At 40.8% G+C, this 19,405-nt stretch overlaps 1 protein-coding gene across 4 annotated transcripts in view; it reads right to left on the bottom strand.

The window, feature by feature from the left end:
* Positions 1-3,847, bottom strand: part of PNPLA8 (patatin like domain 8, phospholipase A2) — a 70,680-nt gene extending 66,833 nt beyond the window's left edge. For 2 of the 4 annotated variants that reach the window (XR_014026971.1, XM_081331616.1), the window contains exons 1-2: positions 3,769-3,847; positions 1,048-2,215 (exon numbers count right to left, since the gene is read on the bottom strand). Coding sequence is in view for 3 of the 4 variants with exons in the window: in XM_081331616.1 (XP_081187742.1) it covers positions 1,048-2,130 (1,083 nt within the window). In the remaining variant the exon portion in view is untranslated. The remainder of the gene's footprint in view (positions 1-1,047; positions 2,216-3,768) is intronic. The other 2 variants (XM_081331617.1, XM_081331618.1) reach the window with 2 other exon arrangements.
* Between the last annotated feature and the right edge of the window lie 15,558 nt (positions 3,848-19,405).

Genomic DNA, 19,405 nt, shown 5'->3' with positions numbered 1-19,405 from the left:
TTTACAACAGTGTTTATGCCAATTATTCAGATAACACTGAATACATCATTTGGCATTCCTATCACTAATCATACTAAGTGATATTTATTTATTTTTATTTTATTTTATTTGAGATGTAGTTCACAACAGGGAGATAGCCATGGATTTTCTACTCTTGATTTTTTTTCCTGCTAACTAGCAAATGATTAGTAAAACAATCATCAGTTTTGTCAGACCCAATTTTATCAAAGATTTTTTTTCTTCTCAGATCCACAAAAATCAATTTAGTAAAGATAATCTAATAAACACATTTCTGTCCACTAATATTTTTTACAGTTTTGCTGTGACTTATTTGGGAGTATTGACCAGCATATAGGCATCATAAAGGAAATTAAGTTTAGTGTTGTTTTTTTAACAAATTAGGTCTTCAGTAGCACATTGTTCAATAAAACTGGAAGTGTTCAACACATGTATTTTTGTGTGTGCATGTCCACTCATGGATGTGAATTTGTATTCATACTGCATAATAATTCTAGTAAGTCTACAACTCTGTAACACAGACTTCCCCAAGTCTCAAAACAGCTAAATATTTGTGATTTCTAAAAGTTGCCTTGAAATAAGCAGGTAAGACTGGTTTTATACATCCATTTTATACATCATTTTCTGTTCCCAAGACAGTGATATGCAACATTTTATATATGCATGAATAGCACCTTCCGTAGACTAACATGGTGCCCATCTATTCCATTTAATACAAAACTAAATTGTTTGTCCTCATTTAAGATACGGTAAACATTCATGCCAAAATATATTTTACCATGCATACTGTCATATAACTGTGAGTGAGAGTATATGGCTCTAAATATACCAAGAACAAGCAGCCTGATGTCCTCTAAATGTTATCATGCTATTGGTTGATAGAACTTGAAATCTACAACAGCAGAGGCCTGAGAGTTTCCCCTGAAGTAATAATGATGAGAGGGATTTCAATTTACTGCTGTTGATAAAACTTTTTCTTGTATTGTTGCCGATTAATGTGTTATAAACTCTTATCTACAAGACATGTACCTTTTCTCTTTGAAGACTTAGCCTCTTTTCCTTCTCTTCTGCACGTTTGTCATCTTTGTTATCTTTCAACATGTCTTCTTGTTCCTGTTCTTTAGTGTTTTCCTGCACAGCAGATTTTGTATCAGATCGTAATTTAGGTACCAGGCCTCCAATATAACTATCCACAAAGGCCTGTACACTGTTACTAGGATAAGAAAGAAAATTTGAAATACCCTTTTTACTGGAAGCTGAAGGAGAAGGTACTTTTCCAGAATTTGATGACTGCGAGGCAGATACTAAGGCAGATACTGCACTCATCCTGTTTTCATCACTTAAAATGTCATCTTCTGAGGAATTAAATGATTTTTCACTCTGTTTGGGTGGGTTAGGGGGGAGAACACTCCCTTTCTTCTCTTGATCCATTGCAGCAGTTCTAAAATACCAGTTGATATGATGGGCTACAAAGTTGTATGTTTCCCCAAAGTTTGTAGCAAATTTGCTAACGTGAAAAAGACTATTTTTAATATCTGAGGGATCTTTCAAAGAACCTTGATTGGTATTGACTGATGCTAAGACTTCATCTGCAGACACAGTCTTTTTTTCATGTAAGTTATCATCATAATCCTTCTGATAGATTTCACTTGAGACTTCTCTGTATTTTTCTGAGCTGATAAAAAAGCTGTTCTCCGTCCCATCAGCTTCAACCGATTTCTTCAGTATAGCAGAATGAGGTTTTAGACGAGCTAACCGTGAAACTAGTTCACTGTGAGTGCCACACACAGCCTTAGAGACAGATTCTAAAGTATTCTTCAATCGCGACATGCGATTGGTTTTGGTCAATTCCTTAGAAGTGCTAAATTTAGAAATTCTGTAACCCAAACAGTAATGGCAGTAGAAGTATTTCTGCCACTCTGTTTTGCCTCTTGTCCATTTATAGTATTGGCTGCTTGTATGTAATACTCTAAAAGGAGAAGCATAGCTTATCCTCCAAAAAAGTTCAGGTCTGTAAAAATAGTGTAGTTTCCCAGTTCTCTGTCTACTCCAAAGACTTTTTGAACTAAATGCTAGGTACACATATTTATCTAAAAGAAACTGAATTGACATTACTTATAAAAACTGAAATTGTCCATAAATTCTTTCCCTCAAAAAATCTTATTTTAGAAATAAACATTACAGTTCATAGTATTACCTGGAACAGAAGAAGGAAAGAGCATCACTTTATTATGTACATTAGGTTCCACATGTAAACAATTTTTTAAAGTGAAATATACTTCTCCAACCATATAGCATATGTTAGGGACACAACTCTCAAAATTCCAAATCATGCTGACCAAATGCCAAGTTGTAGTACTAATGCATGGAAAATACCAGCCTAAAGAGCCATGGTGGTGCAATGGTTAGAATGCAGTATTGCAGGGTAATTCTGCTGACTGCTGGCAATTCGGCAGTTCAAGTCTCAACAGCTCAGGGTTGACTCAGTTTTCCATCCTTCCAAGGTTGGGAAATGAAGACCCAGATTGTTGGGGGCAATATGTTGACTCTGTAAACCACTTAGAGAGGGCTGTAAAGCACTGTGAAACAGTATATAAGTCTAAGTGCTATTGCTATTAAAAAAAGGCTGGTAAGGAAGCTCATCAAATTAATAATTGTGTCATAATATAAAGCTCTTCTGAAAAATATAGTGATAAAGAAAAAAAGATTATCAAAAACACAGGATCAGTTATCTAGGAAACTGCTAAAGATGATCAGATTCAGTGTCTTATATCAATAAATTTAGAAATTTAGCACACAAACAATACAATCAGTCCAAAATGTATGGCACATGCCTGCAAGAACATGAGAGTAATTCACAGTAAATAAACATAAATTACTTTGTAGTTAGCTGAGTCATGTCAGAAATATTGACAACACCCTAAAACTTCCCAATCATTCTTCAGGCAATTAATTCTTCTTCCAATACTGCCATTTTCCGTTCTATTCTGGCACAAATCATTCTTCTTTACTAATCCACCTTCAACACAGCAGTTAAACTCTCTAGAAGGGTACTTCTGGGAAATGTCTAGGGAAACAGTTGCTTAGCATAATAAAGCCTGTTAAAAAACTGTAACTCAAACTACATCCCTATACCATTTGCAGCATGTCATGCTGTGGGTCACCCAAATATTTTCAGGAAAGAAAAACTGCATCTGGCAAACCAAGAAGTGTAAAACAAAACTAGCAACAAGAGTTTGCACCACTTCATGAAGTTTCTTTTACAACCTCAAAAAAATATCCTTTGGAAGCTTTAGAGTTACTTAGAAATACACATCCTCTATGACTATAGTGGTTGCGTTACATTTTGCACCCCCAGGATGTACATCAGGCAGATATACACCATACAGTCGCATTCAAGAAAGGATCCTCTAGTCTAGTCTAAGAGAGAGAAGACTTAGTTTGCTCTCAGGACTCCTGAACGAGTCAGGGAAGGCGGGCGTGGAATTCTTTACATTTTGTTTCGCTGCTAACGGCAGAGATGATAAAGTGATCTTAAAGGGGGAAGAGGAAGCTTTCCACTCTCTTATTCCAGGAGGTTAATTCTCCCTTTAGAAGCGGAGATGCCGAGCTTTGAATCAAGTACAGGGTAGGGAACGCGGTTTCCCAACGTACTCTTTTCTGGAGCTGCTTTCTGGCTTTGAAAAACTCAGATGGAAAAAGAAGGGAGGTTAAGACTTCCCCTCGACATAGCAACAGTCCCTCCAGTACCTCATTACTCCCGCTTCTCCTTTCCATACCGATTAGAGTCGGCGCTCCCAATTGCCTTCAGGATTCTTCCTGCAAAGCCCAAACACCGTAGAGCTTTTCCGAGTCAAGCAGCCAGAGCGTCCAGCTCAGACTTCCGCTGAGTAATCTCTATGGTAGCTGGACTGAGCGGGAGGGGGGAGGCTGAAAATCTCTGTGGAGGAGGAGGAGGAGAGAGGAGTATTATGTGTAAGTGTGGGAGTTCTCCCGTGATAGAGCACAGGTTGCAATTACAGGTTTTCGTAAGATGCTGGAGTGGCTGTACGTTTGTTTTCTACGCAAAACAATTTACAGGAGAAGGAGCAGGAAAAACCAAAGGTACAAGTACAGATTAGGTGAAACCTGGCTCAAAAACAGTAACTGTTAAAGGGACTTTGGAGTCGTAGTGGACAATTAATTAAACGTGAGTCAGCAATGTGTGGCAGCAGCCAAAAAAGTTAATACAATCCTTGGTTGTATAAACAGAGGCATAGAATCAAAATCACATGAAATATTAGTACCGCTTTATAAAGCCTTAGTAAGACCACACTTGGAATACTGCATCCAGCTTTGGTCACCACATTACAAAAAAGATGTTGAGGTTTTGGAGGAAGTGCAAACGAGATGATAAAGGACTGAAGACTGAAACATGAAGAAGGGTTGCAGGATTTGGGTTTGACTAGTCTAGAGAAAAGAAGGACTTTGGGGAACACAATAGCAGTATTCCAGTATTTGAGAGGCTGCCACAAAGAGGAGGGGGTCAATTTATTTTCCAAAGCACCAGAGGGCAGGACAAGAAACTATGGAAACTATTCAAGGACAGAAGCAACCTGGAATTAAGGAGAAACGTCCTAACAGTGAGGACAATTAACCATTGGAACAGCTTGCCTTGAGATGTTGTGGGTGCTTCATCAATGGAGGGTTTTAAGAAGAGACTGGATAGCCACTTGTCTGAAATGGTATAGGGTCTCGAACAGCTGTTTAATTTTCCTTCTTTGACTGAGAATGTAGCCACCTTTCTCAGTTTTTTGTATCTACACCAAGATAGTTTTGTATTCCACCCAGTCTTTTCAACTCAAACTTTTTCTCCAATTGATTAGCAAATTCCTTCAGCTATGCCAGATCCTTTGCAATGAAGCAAAGATCATCCACAAATGCTAATAATTGGCAATCCCCACCATGGAACCTTGCAGTATATATGCAACCATCAGCCTTACAACTCTTGAACCCAAGACCCTTCAATGCCATATCAAAACAGATGTTCCAGTTTCTGGCTGATTGCTTCAGCCCATAAATGGCCTTGTTCAATTTATACACAGTGCCAGCCTTTTTACTTTCATACCCTGGTGCTTGAACCATGTAAATTTCTTCCACCAACTCTGCATTGAGGAATACTGTGGTTATATCAAAGTGCCAAATTTTATGACCACGTGCTGTTGCCAATGCTAGTACCAACCTTATAGTTTCACTTTTTACCATTGGTGCAAATACTTCATAGTGCACATTTTTCTTCTGCAAAAACCCCTGTGCCACTAATCTTGCTTTATATTGGACTTCATTGTTGGGTAACACTTTCTTTTTGTGTACCCATTTAAATCCTACAGCTTTTTAACCTTGAGGCAGAGTCATAGAGGTGAACACTTTATGTTCATCCATGGATTTCATTTCTTTGTCCATGGTCTCTTTCCACTTCATTTGCTCCACTTTGGGTAGTGCCAATACTTCCTGAAACTATTCTTGGCTCATACCACACACATTACACCTTTCCCAGCTGAATACCTATTAGGTGGAATCACTTTGTTCCATCACTCTGACCTGTGTGGCTTTGACTGCTCTTGACTGTCAACCCTTTCCTGCTTCACATCAGAGCCACCGTCTTCTTCTGATTCCTTTTCGTGTCCTTTTTCAGCTTCTCCCTGAACAGTGACACAATCACTAAGTGAGTAACCATCACAAAGTGGATCCTCCCCAGAATTGGCATCAGTTCTGCCCCAATTCTGCTCTGCAAAGCTAGCAGATCTGGAAATTACTATCCTTCTGCTCCCATCACTAAAGCAATAGCACTTTGAGCCAGGCTCATAGCCCACAAATTTGAGCTTTCTAGTGTTTTGTTGCCTTTTCTCCTGATTGCCTTTGAAATATGCACCCATACATTGCTTCCTAATAATAATAATAATAATAATAATAATAATAATTATTATTATTATTATTATTATTATTATTATTATTATTATTATTATTATTATTATTATTATTATTATTATTATTATTATTATTATTATTATTATTATTATTATTATTATTTTATTTGTATACTGCCCTTCTCCCGAAGGACTCAGGGCGGTGAACAGGGCAATACATAATAAAATACAAGAATACAAAAATTAAAAAGAGATTAAACAAGGTGCCCAAAAGCTTACAGCAGTAAGTTAAAATACATTAAAACAATAATAAAACCCAAACCCATCACCCATCAGGCCAGGCCGGCTTGTTCGAACAAGTAGGTCTTTAGATCGCGTCGGAAGGAGCGCAGGTCGGGCGCCATCCAGAACTCAACTGGTAAACGGTTCCACAAATCCGGCGCGCCCACAGAGAAGGACCTCCCCCTGGGGGCCACCAGATGACATTCTCTGACCGGTGGCACCCTGAGGAGGCCCTCTCTGTGGGAGCGCACAGGGCGGAGGGAAGTTGACGCTGGCAGCAGGTGATCCCTAAGGTACTCCGCACCCAAGCCATGTAGGGCTTTAAAGACCATTACCAACACCTTGAATCTCACCCGGAAGACAGCTGGGAGCCAATGCAGCTCACGGAGCAGAGGTGTAACATGGGAGTATCGGGAGACTCCCAACACAACTCTCGCGGCTGCATTCTGCACCAGCTGGAGCCTCCAAGTGGTCCTCAAGGGCAGCCCCATGTGGAGAGCATTGCAGTAGTCTAAACGAGAGGTCACGAGCACATGAGTGACCGTACGCAAGGCATCCCGGTCTAGATAGAGCCGCAATGGCGCACCAGGCGAACCTGGGCGAAGCATGTTATCTGGACTGAGTTTGATCCTGTTTCCCCTGATGATGTGGACAGGATCATTTTTTTATTTTTATTTTATTTTAATTCCATTTATATCCCGCCCTTCTCCGAAGACTCAGGGCGGCTTACAAGCTTAGCAGTAGCCTTCATTCTATGTATATGCCTGCTTATTAGGGCTTTCATACACCCCCCAAGCGGCATTATTACAAAGTCAGCTTAATTGCCCCCAACAATCTGGGTCCTCATTTTACCTACCTCGGAAGGATGGAAGGCTGAGTCAACCTTGAGCCTGGTGGGATGCGAACCTGCACTAATTGCAGGCAGCTGGTGTTACTTAAGGAGGCATTAGCCCACTGCTCCACCAAGGCTCATGGGGAGGCTGAGCTCCACCACTTGTTTTGTTGGATCCGTGCCCCTCCTGGCTGGATTATACGGCTCGGGAGGGGACACGAGGCTGGTTCCAGGCAGTAATAACTGCTTCTTTGAAGGAGGGTGTCTTCCCCGCTGCCTTGAAGGAGGCGGTGGTGAGACCCCTCCTCAAAAAGCCTGCCCTGGACCCGGCTATTTTAAATAACTATCGTCCAGTCTCCAACCTTCGCTTTCTGGCGAAGGTTGTTGAGAGCATGGTGGCACATCAGCTTCCTCTGTTCCTGGAGGAAACTGATTATCTGCACCCATACCAATCGGGTTTCAGGCCCGGGCACAGCACGGAGATGGCATTGGTTGCGCTGGTGAATGATCTCTGGCGGGCTCGGGACAGGGGTTGCTCCTCTGCCCTAGTCCTATTAGATCTCTCAGCGGCTTTCGATACCATCGACCATGGTATCCTACTGCGTCGTCTCGGGGCTGGGAGTGGGAGGCACCAATTTCTCCTATCTCGGCCGCTCGCAGTCGGTGTTGACGGGAGGGCAGAGATCCACCCCGAGGCCTCTCGTTTGTGGAGTTCCTCAGGGGTCGTTTTTCCTAACAAATGCAAGATATAACATGAGCTATCTCCGCAAGGAAACATCAGATCTGCAAAACCCATGGTTTTTTGGTCTTTGGTGAGCCACGGGAACATGAATATGTGTTTGTTTTTCGAATTTGAGATCTATCTGCAATGGGCACTTTTCATGCTATAAGCAGTTTTTCCTAACAAATGCAAGATATAACATGGGCTATCTCGGCAAGAAGACATCAGATCTGCAAAACTCATGGTTTTTTGGTCTTCAGAGAGGCGGGTGCACCCTAAGTGCAATGGGCACTTTTCATGCTATAAGCAGTTTTTCCTAACAAATGCAAGATATAACATGAGCTATCTCCGCAAGGAAACATCAGATCTGAAAAACCCATGGTTTTTTGGACTTCGCTGAGCCGCGGGAACATGAATATGTGTTTGTTTTTCGAATTTGAGCTCTTTCTGCAATGGGCACTTTTCATGCTATAAGCAGTTTTTCCTGACAAATGCAAGATATAACATGGGCTATCTCCGCAAGGAGACATCAGATCTGCAAAACCCATGGTTTTTTGGTCTTCGGGGAGGCGGGGGAACATGAATATGTGTTTGTTTTTCGAATTTGACCTCTATCTGAAATGGGCACTTTTCATGCTATAAGCAGGTTTTCCTAACAAATGCATGATATAGCATGGGCTGTCTCCACAAGGAGACATCAGATCTGCAAAACCCATGGTTTTTTGGTCTTCGCTGAGCCGGGGGAACATGAATATGTGTTTGTTTTTCGAATTTGAGCTCTATCTTCAATGGGCACTTTTCATGCTATAAGTAGTTTTTCCTAACAAATGCAAAATATAACATGGGCTGTCTCCACAAGGAGACATCAGATCTGCAAAACCCATGATTTTTTGGTCTTCGGTGAGCCGCGGGAACATGAATATGTGTTTGTTTTTCGAATTTGAGCTCTATCTGCAATGAACACTTTTCATGCTATAAGCAGTTTTTCCTAACAAATGCAAGATATAACATGGGCTATCTCCGCAAGGAGACATCAGATCTGCAAAACTCATGGTTTTTTGGTCTTCACTGAGCCGGGGGAACATGAATATGTGTTTGTTTTTCGAATTTGAGCTCTATCTGCAATGGGCACTTTTCATGCTATAAGCAGTTTTTCCTAACAAATGCAAGATATAACATGAGCTATCTCCGCAAGGAAACATCAGATCTGCAAAACCCATGGTTTTTTGGACTTCGCTGAGCCGCGGGAACATGAATATGTGTTTGTTTTTCGAATTTGAGGTCTATCTGCAATGGGCACTTCTCATGCTATAAGCAGTTTTTCCTAACAAGTGCAAGATATAACATGGGCTATCTCCGCAAGGAGACATCAGATCTGCAAAACTCATGGTTTTTGGGTCTTCGCTGAGCCGGGGGAACATGAATATGTGTTTGTTTTTCAAATTTGAGCTCTATCTGCAATGGGCACTTTTCATGCTATAAGCAGTTTTTCCTAACAAATGCAAGATATAACATGAGCTATCTCCGCAAGGAAACATCAGATCTGCAAAACCCATGGTTTTTTGGACTTCGCTGAGCCGCGGGAACATGAATATGTTTTGTTTTTCGAATTTGAGCTCTATCTGCAATGGGCACTTTTCATGCTATAAGCAGTTTTTCCTAACAAGTGCAAGATATAACATGGGCTATCTCCGCAAGGAGACATCAGATCTGCAAAACTCATGGTTTTTTGGTCTTCGGTGAGCCAGGGGAACATGAATATGTGTTTGTTTTTCGAATTTGAGGTCTATCTGCAATGGGCACTTTTCATGCTATAAGCAGTTTTTCCTAACAAGTGCAAGATATAACATGGGCTATCTCCGCAAGGAGACATCAGATCTGCAAAACTCATGGTTTTTTTGTCTTCGCTGAGCCGGGGGAACATGAATCTGTGTTTGTTTTTCGAATTTGAGCTCTATCTGCAATGGGCACTTTTCATGCTATAAGCAGTTTTTCCTAAAAAATGCTAGATATAACATGGGCTATCTCCGCAAGGAGACATCAGATCTGCAAAACTCATGGTTTTTTGGTCTTCGCTGAGCCGGGGGAACATGAATATGTGTTTGTTTTTCAAATTTGAGCTCTATCTGCAATGGGCACTTTTCATGCTATAAGCAGTTTTTCCTAACAAATGCAAGATATAACATGAGCTATATCCGCAAGGAAACATCAGATCTGCAAAAGCCATGGTTTTTTGGACTTCGCTGAGCCGCGGGAACATGAATATGTGTTTGTTTTTCGAATTTGAGCTCTATCTGCAATGGGCACTTTTCATGCTATAAGCAGTTTTTCCTAACAAATGCAAGATTTAACATGAGCTATCTCCGCAAGGAGACATCAGATCTGCAAAACCCATGGTTTTTTGGACTTCGCTGAGCCAGGGGAACATGAATATGTGTTTGTTTTTCGAATTTGAGCTCTATCTGCAATGGGCACTTTTCATGCTATAAGCAGTTTTTCCTAACAAATGCAAGATATAACATGGGCTATCTCCGCAAGGAGACATCAGATCTGCAAAACTCATGGTTTTTGGGTCTTCGCTGAGCCGGGGGAACATGAATATGTGTTTGTTTTTCAAATTTGAGCTCTATCTGCAATGGGCACTTTTCATGCTATAAGCAGTTTTTCCTAACAAATGCAAGATATAACATGAGCTATCTCCGCAAGGAAACATCAGATCTGCAAAACCCATGGTTTTTTGGACTTCGCTGAGCCGCGGGAACATGAATATGTTTTGTTTTTCGAATTTGAGCTCTATCTGCAATGGGCACTTTTCATGCTATAAGCAGTTTTTCCTAACAAGTGCAAGATATAACATGGGCTATCTCCGCAAGGAGACATCAGATCTGCAAAACTCATGGTTTTTTGGTCTTCGGTGAGCCAGGGGAACATGAATATGTGTTTGTTTTTCGAATTTGAGGTCTATCTGCAATGGGCACTTTTCATGCTATAAGCAGTTTTTCCTAACAAGTGCAAGATATAACATGGGCTATCTCCGCAAGGAGACATCAGATCTGCAAAACTCATGGTTTTTTTGTCTTCGCTGAGCCGGGGGAACATGAATCTGTGTTTGTTTTTCGAATTTGAGCTCTATCTGCAATGGGCACTTTTCATGCTATAAGCAGTTTTTCCTAAAAAATGCTAGATATAACATGGGCTATCTCCGCAAGGAGACATCAGATCTGCAAAACTCATGGTTTTTTGGTCTTCGCTGAGCCGGGGGAACATGAATATGTGTTTGTTTTTCAAATTTGAGCTCTATCTGCAATGGGCACTTTTCATGCTATAAGCAGTTTTTCCTAACAAATGCAAGATATAACATGAGCTATATCCGCAAGGAAACATCAGATCTGCAAAAGCCATGGTTTTTTGGACTTCGCTGAGCCGCGGGAACATGAATATGTGTTTGTTTTTCGAATTTGAGCTCTATCTGCAATGGGCACTTTTCATGCTATAAGCAGTTTTTCCTAACAAATGCAAGATTTAACATGAGCTATCTCCGCAAGGAGACATCAGATCTGCAAAACCCATGGTTTTTTGGACTTCGCTGAGCCAGGGGAACATGAATATGTGTTTGTTTTTCGAATTTGAGCTCTATCTGCAATGGGCACTTTTCATGCTATAAGCAGTTTTTCCTAACAAATGCAAGATATAACATGGGCTATCTCCGCAAGGAGACATCAGATCTGCAAAACCCATGGTTTTTTGGACTTCGCTGAGCCGGGGGAACATGAATATGTGTTTGTTTTTTGAATTTGAGCTCTATCTGCAATGGGCACTTTTCATGCTATAAGCAGTTTTTCCTAAGAAATGCAAGATATAACATGGGCTAACTCCGCAAGGAGACATCGGATCTGCAAAACTCATGGTTTTTTGGTCTTCGCTGAGCCGGGGGAACATAAATATGTGTTTCTTTTTCGAATTTGAGCTCTATCTGCAATGGGCACTTTTCATGCTATAAGCAGTTTTTCCTAACAAATACAAGATACAACATGAGCTATCTCCACAAGGAAACATCAGATCTGCAAAACCCATGGTTTTTTGGACTTCGCTGAGCCGCGGGAACATGAATATGTGTTTGTTTTTCGAATTTGAGGTCTATCTGCAATGGGCACTTTTCATGCTATAAGCAGTTTTTCCTAACAAGTGCAAGATATAACATGGGCTATCTCCGCAAGGAGACATCAGATCTGCAAAACTCATGGTTTTTTTGTCTTCGCTGAGCCGGGGGAACATGAATATGTGTTTGTTTTTCGAATTTGAGCTCTATCTGCAATGGGCACTTTTCATGCTATAAGCAGTTTTTCCTAACAAATGCAAGATATAACATGGGCTATCTCCGCAAGGAGACATCAGATCTGCAAAACTCATGGTTTTTTGGTCTTCGCTGAGCCGGGAGAACATGAATATGTGTTTGTTTTTCAAATTTGAGCTCTATCTGCAATGGGCCCTTTTCATGCTATAAGCAGTTTTTCCTAACAAATGCAAGATATAACATGAGCTATCTCCGAAAGGAAACATCAGATCTGCAAAAGCCATGGTTTTTTGGACTTCACTGAGCCGCGGGAACATGAATATGTGTTTGTTTTTCGAATTTGAGCTCTATCTGCAATGGGCACTTTTCATGCTATAAGCAGTTTTTCCTAACAAATGCAAGATATAACATGGGCTATCTCCGCAAGGAGACATCAGATCTACAAAACTCATGGTTTTTTGGTCTTCGCTGAGCCGGGGGAACATGAATATGTGTTTGTTTTTCGAATTTGAGCTCTATCTGCAATGGGCACTTTTCATGCTATAAGCAGTTTTTCCTAACAAATGCAAGATATAACATGGGCTGTCTCCACAAGGAGACATCAGATCTGCAAAACTCATGATTTTTTGGTCTTCGCTGAGCCGGGGGAACATAAATATGTGTTTCTTTTTCGAATTTGAGCTCTATCTGCAATGGGCACTTTTCATGCTATAAGCAGTTTTTCCTAACAAATGCAAGATATAACTTGAGCTATCTCCGCAAGGAAACATCAGATCTGCAAAACTCATGGTTTTTTTGTCTTCGGGGAGGCAGGGGAACATGAATATGTGTTTGTTTTTCGAATTTGAGCTCGTCTGCAATGGGCACTTTTCATGCTATAAGCAGTTTTTCCTAACAAATGCAAGATATAACATGGGCTATCTCCGCAAGGAGACATCAGATCTGCAAAACTCATGGTTTTTTTGTCTTCGCTGAGCCGGGGTAACATGAATATGTGTTTGTTTTTCGAATTTGAGGTCTATCTGCAATGGGCACTTTTCATGCTATAAGCAGTTTTTCCTAACAAATGCAAGATATAACATGGGCTATCTCCGCAAGGAGACATCAGATCTGCAAAACTCATGGTTTTTTGGTCTTCGCTGAGCCGGGAGAACATGAATATGTGTTTGTTTTTCAAATTTGAGCTCTATCTGCAATGGGCCCTTTTCATGCTATAAGCAGTTTTTCCTAACAAATGCAAGATATAACATGAGCTATCTCCGAAAGGAAACATCAGATCTGCAAAAGCCATGGTTTTTTGGACTTCACTGAGCCGCGGGAACATGAATATGTGTTTGTTTTTCGAATTTGAGCTCTATCTGCAATGGGCACTTTTCATGCTATAAGCAGTTTTTCCTAACAAATGCAAGATATAACATGAGCTATCTCCGCAAGGAAACATCAGATCTGCAAAACCCATGGTTTTTTGGACTTCGCTGAGCCGCGGGAACATGAATATGTGTTTGTTTTTCGAATTTGAGCTCTATCTGCAATGGGCACTTTTCATGCTATAAGCAGTTTTTCCTAACAAATACAAGATATAACATGGGCTATCTCCGCAAGGAGACAACAGATATGCAAAACTCATGGTTTTTTGGTCTTCGCTGAGCCGGGGGAACATGAATATGTGTTTGTTTTTCGAATTTGAGCTCTATCTGCAATGGGCACTTTTCATGCTATAAGCAGTTTTTCCTAACAAGTGCAAGATATAACATGGGCTATCTCCGCAAGGAGACATCAGATCTGCAAAACTCATGGTTTTTTGGTCTTCGCTGAGCCGGGGGAACATGAATATGTGTTTGTTTTTCGAATTTGAGCTCTATCTGCAATGGGCACTTTTCATGCTATAAGCAGTTTTTCCTAACAAGTGCAAGATATAACATGGGCTATCTCCGCAAGCAGACATCAGCTCTGCAAAACTCATGGTTTTTTGGTCTTCGCTGAGCCGGGGGAACATGAATATGTGTTTGTTTTTCGAATTTGAGCTCTATCTGCAATGGGCACTTTTCATGCTATAAGCAGTTTTTCCTAACAAATGCAAGATATAACACATCAGATCTGCAAAACTCATGGTTTTTTGGTCTTCGCTGAGCCGGGGGAACATGAATATGTGTTTGTTTTTCGAATTTGAGCTCTATCTGCAATGGGCACTTTTCATGCTATAAGCAGTTTTTCCTAACAAATGCAAGATATAACATGGGCTATCTCCGCAAGGAGACATCAGATCTACAAAACTCATGGTTTTTTGGTCTTCGCTGAGCCGGGGGAACATGAATATGTGTTTGTTTTTCGAATTTGAGCTCTATCTGCAATGGGCACTTTTCATGCTATAAGCAGTTTTTCCTAACAAATGCAAGATATAACATGGGCTGTCTCCACAAGGAGACATCAGATCTGCAAAACTCATGATTTTTTGGTCTTCGCTGAGCCGGGGGAACATAAATATGTGTTTCTTTTTCGAATTTGAGCTCTATCTGCAATGGGCACTTTTCATGCTATAAGCAGTTTTTCCTAACAAATGCAAGATATAACTTGAGCTATCTCCGCAAGGAAACATCAGATCTGCAAAACTCATGGTTTTTTTGTCTTCGGGGAGGCAGGGGAACATGAATATGTGTTTGTTTTTCGAATTTGAGCTCGTCTGCAATGGGCACTTTTCATGCTATAAGCAGTTTTTCCTAACAAATGCAAGATATAACATGGGCTATCTCCACAAGGAAACATCAGATCTGCACAACTCATGGTTTTTTGGTCTTCGGGGAGGCGGGGGAACATGAATATGTGTTTGTTTTTCGAATTTGAGCTCTTTCTGCAATGGGCACTTTTCATGCTATAAGCAGTTTTTCCTAACAAATGCAAGATATAACATTGGCTATCTCCGCAAGGAAACATCAGATCTGCAAAAGTCATGGTTTTTTGGTCTTCGGGGAGGCTGGGGAACATGAATATGTGTTTCTTTTTCGAATTTGAGCTCTATCTGCAATGGGCACTTTTCATGCTATAAGCAGTTTTTCCTAACAAATACAAGATACAACATGAGCTATCTCCGCAAGGAAACATCAGATCTGCAAAACCCATGGTTTTTTGGACTTCGCTGAGCCGCGGGAACATGAATATGTGTTTGTTTTTCGAATTTGAGGTCTATCTGCAATGGGCACTTTTCATGCTATAAGCAGTTTTTCCTAACAAGTGCAAGATATAACATGGGCTATCTCCGCAAGGAGACATCAGATCTGCAAAACTCATGGTTTTTTTGTCTTCGCTGAGCCGGGGTAACATGAATATGTGTTTGTTTTTCGAATTTGAGCTCTATCTGCAATGGGCACTTTTCATGCTATAAGCAGTTTTTCCTAACAAATGCAAGATATAACATGGGCTATCTCCGCAAGGAGACATCAGATCTGCAAAACTCATGGTTTTTTGGTCTTCGCTGAGCCGGGAGAACATGAATATGTGTTTGTTTTTCAAATTTGAGCTCTATCTGCAATGGGCCCTTTTCATGCTATAAGCAGTTTTTCCTAACAAATGCAAGATATAACATGAGCTATCTCCGAAAGGAAACATCAGATCTGCAAAAGCCATGGTTTTTTGGACTTCACTGAGCCGCGGGAACATGAATATGTGTTTGTTTTTCGAATTTGAGCTCTATCTGCAATGGGCACTTTTCATGCTATAAGCAGGTTTTCCTAACAAATGCATGATATAGCATGGGCTGTCTCCACAAGGAGACATCAGATCTGCAAAACCCATGGTTTTTTGGTATTCGCTGAGCCGCGGGAACATGAATATGTGTTTGTTTTTCGAATTTGAGCTCTATCTTCAATGGGCACTTTTCATGCTATAAGTAGTTTTTCCTAACAAATGCAAGATATAACATGGGCTATCTCCGCAAGGAGACATCAGATCTGCAAAACTCATGGTTTTTTGGTCTTCACTGAGCCGGGGGAACATGAATATGTGTTTGTTTTTCGAATTTGAGCTCTATCTGCAATGGGCACTTTTCATGCTATAAGCAGTTTTTCCTAACAAATGCAAGATATAACATGAGCTATCTCCGCAAGGAAACATCAGATCTGCAAAACCCATGGTTTTTTGGACTTCGCTGAGCCGCGGGAGCATGAATATGTGTTTGTTTTTCGAATTTGAGCTCTATCTGCAATGGGCACTTTTCATGCTATAAGCAGTTTTTCCTAACAAATGCAAGATATAACATGAGCTATCTCCGCAAGGAAACATCAGATCTGCAAAACCCATGGTTTTTTGGACTTCGCTGAGCCGCGGGAACATGAATATGTGTTTGCTTTTCGAATTTGAGGTCTATCTGCAATGGGCACTTTTCATGCTATAAACAGTTTTTCCTAACAAGTGCAAGATATAACATGGGCTATCTCCGCAAGGAGACATCAGATCTGCAAAACTCATGGTTTTTTTGTCTTCGCTGAGCCGGGGGAACATGAATCTGTGTTTGTTTTTCGAATTTGAGCTCTATCTGCAATGGGCATTTTTCATGCTATAAGCAGTTTTTCCTAACAAATGCAAGATATAACATGGGCTATCTCCGCAAGGAGACATCAGATCTGCAAAACTCATGGTTTTTTGGTCTTCGCTGAGCCGGGGGAACATGAATATGTGTTTGTTTTTCGAATTTGAGCTCTATCTGCAACGGGCACTTTTCATGCTATAAGCAGTTTTTCCTAACAAGTGCAAGATATAACATGGGCTATCTCCGCAAGCAGACATCAGCTCTGCAAAACTCATAGTTTTTTGGTCTTCGCTGAGCCGGGGGAACATGAATATGTGTTTGTTTTTCGAATTTGAGCTCTATCTGCAATGGGCACTTTTCATGCTATAAGCAGTTTTTCCTAACAAATGCAAGATATAACACATCAGATCTGCAAAACTCATGGTTTTTTGGTCTTCGCTGAGCCGGGGGAACATGAATATGTGTTTGTTTTTCGAATTTGAGCTCTATCTGCAATGGGCACTTTTCATGCTATAAGCAGTTTTTCCTAACAAATGCAAGATATAACATGGGCTATCTCCGCAAGGAGACATCAGATCTACAAAACTCATGGTTTTTTGGTCTTCGCTGAGCCGGGGGAACATGAATATGTGTTTGTTTTTCGAATTTGAGCTCTATCTGCAATGGGCACTTTTCATGCTATAAGCAGTTTTTCCTAACAAATGCAAGATATAACATGGGCTGTCTCCACAAGGAGACATCAGATCTGCAAAACTCATGATTTTTTGGTCTTCGCTGAGCCGGGGGAACATAAATATGTTTTTCTTTTTCGAATTTGAGCTCTATCTGCAATGGGAACTTTTCATGCTATAAGCAGTTTTTCCTAACAAGTGCAAGATATAACATGGGCTATCTCCGCAAGGAAACATCAGATCTGCAAAACTCATGGTTTTTTTGTCTTCGGGGAGGCAGGGGAACATGAATATGTGTTTGTTTTTCGAATTTGAGCTTGTCTGCAATGGGCACTTTTCATGCTATAAGCAGTTTTTCCTAACAAATGCAATATATAACATGGGCTATCTCCGCAAGGAAACATCAGATCTGCACAACTCATGGTTTTTTGGTCTTCGGGGAGGCGGGGGAACATGAATATGTGTTTGTTTTTCGAATTTGAGCTCTTTCTGCAATGGGCACTTTTCATGCTATAAGCAGTTTTTCCTAACAAATGCAAGATATAACATGGGCTATCTCCGCAAGGAGACATCAGATCTGCAAAAGTCATGGTTTTTTGGTCTTCGGGGAGGCGGGGGAACATGAATATGTGTTTGTTTTTCGAATTTCACCTCTATCTGAAATGGGCACTTTTCATGCTATAAGCAGGTTTTCCTAACAAATGCATGATATAGCATGGGCTGTCTCCACAAGGAGACATCAGATCTGCAAAACCCATGGTTTTTTGGTCTTCGCTGAGCCGGGGGAACATGAATATGTGTTTGTTTTTCGAATTTGAGCTCTATCTTCAATGGGCACTTTTCATGCTATAAGTAGTTTTTCCTAACAAATGCAAGATATAACATGGGCTATCTCCGCAAGGAGACATCAGATCTGCAAAACTCATGGTTTTTTGGTCTTCACTGAGCCGGGGGAACATGAATATGTGTTTGTTTTTCGAATTTGAGCTCTATCTGCAATGGGCACTTTTCATGCTATAAGCAGTTTTTCCTAACAAATGCAAGATATAACATGACCTATCTCCGCAAGGAAACATCAGATCTGCAAAACCCATGGTTTTTTGGACTTCGCTGAGCCGCGGGAACATGAATATGTGTTTGTTTTTCGAATTTGAGGTCTATCTGCAACGGGCACTTTTCATGCTATAAGCAGTTTTTCCTAACAAATGCAATATATAACATGGGCTATCTCCGCAAGGAGACATCAGATCTGCAAAACTCATGGTTTTTTTGTCTTCGCTGAGCCGGGGGAACATGAATCTGTGTTTGTTTTTCGAATTTGAGCTCTATCTGCAATGCGCATTTTTCATGCTATAAGCAGTTTTTCCTAACAAATGCAAGATATAACATGGGCTATCTCCGCAAGGAGACATCAGATCTGCAAAACTCATGGTTTTTTGGTCTTCGCTGAGCCGGGGGAACATGAATATGTGTTTGTTTTTCGAATTTGAGCTCTATCTGCAACGGGCACTTTTCATGCTATAAGCAGTTTTTCCTAACAAGTGCAAGATATAACATGGGCTATCTCCGCAAGCAGACATCAGCTCTGCAAAACTCATAGTTTTTTGGTCTTCGCTGAGCCGGGGGAACATGAATATGTGTTTGTTTTTCGAATTTGAGCTCGTCTGCAATGGGCACTTTTCATGCTATAAGCAGTTTTTCCTAACAAATGCAATATATAACATGGGCTATCTCCGCAAGGAAACATCAGATCTGCACAACTCATGGTTTTTTGGTCTTCGGGGAGGCGGGGGAACATGAATATGTGTTTGTTTTTCGAATTTCAGCTCTTTCTGCAATGGGCACTTTTCATGCTATAAGCAGTTTTTCCTAACAAATTGAAGATATAACATGGGCTATCTCCGCAAGGAGACATCAGATCTGCAAAAGTCATGGTTTTTTGGTCTTCGGGGAGGCGGGGGAACATGAATATGTGTTTGTTTTTCGAATTTGACCTCTATCTGAAATGGGCACTTTTCATGCTATAAGCAGGTTTTCCTAACAAATGCATGATATAGCATGGGCTGTCTCCACAAGGAGACATCAGATCTGCAAAACCCATGGTTTTTTGGTCTTCGCTGAGCCGGGGGAACATGAATATGTGTTTCTTTTTCGAATTT

The sequence above is a fragment of the Vipera berus genome (assembly GCF_964194415.1).
Source record: "Vipera berus genome assembly, chromosome: 6".
NCBI lineage: Eukaryota > Metazoa > Chordata > Lepidosauria > Squamata > Viperidae > Vipera > Vipera berus.
This window is presented reverse-complemented; position numbering and strand designations above follow the sequence as displayed.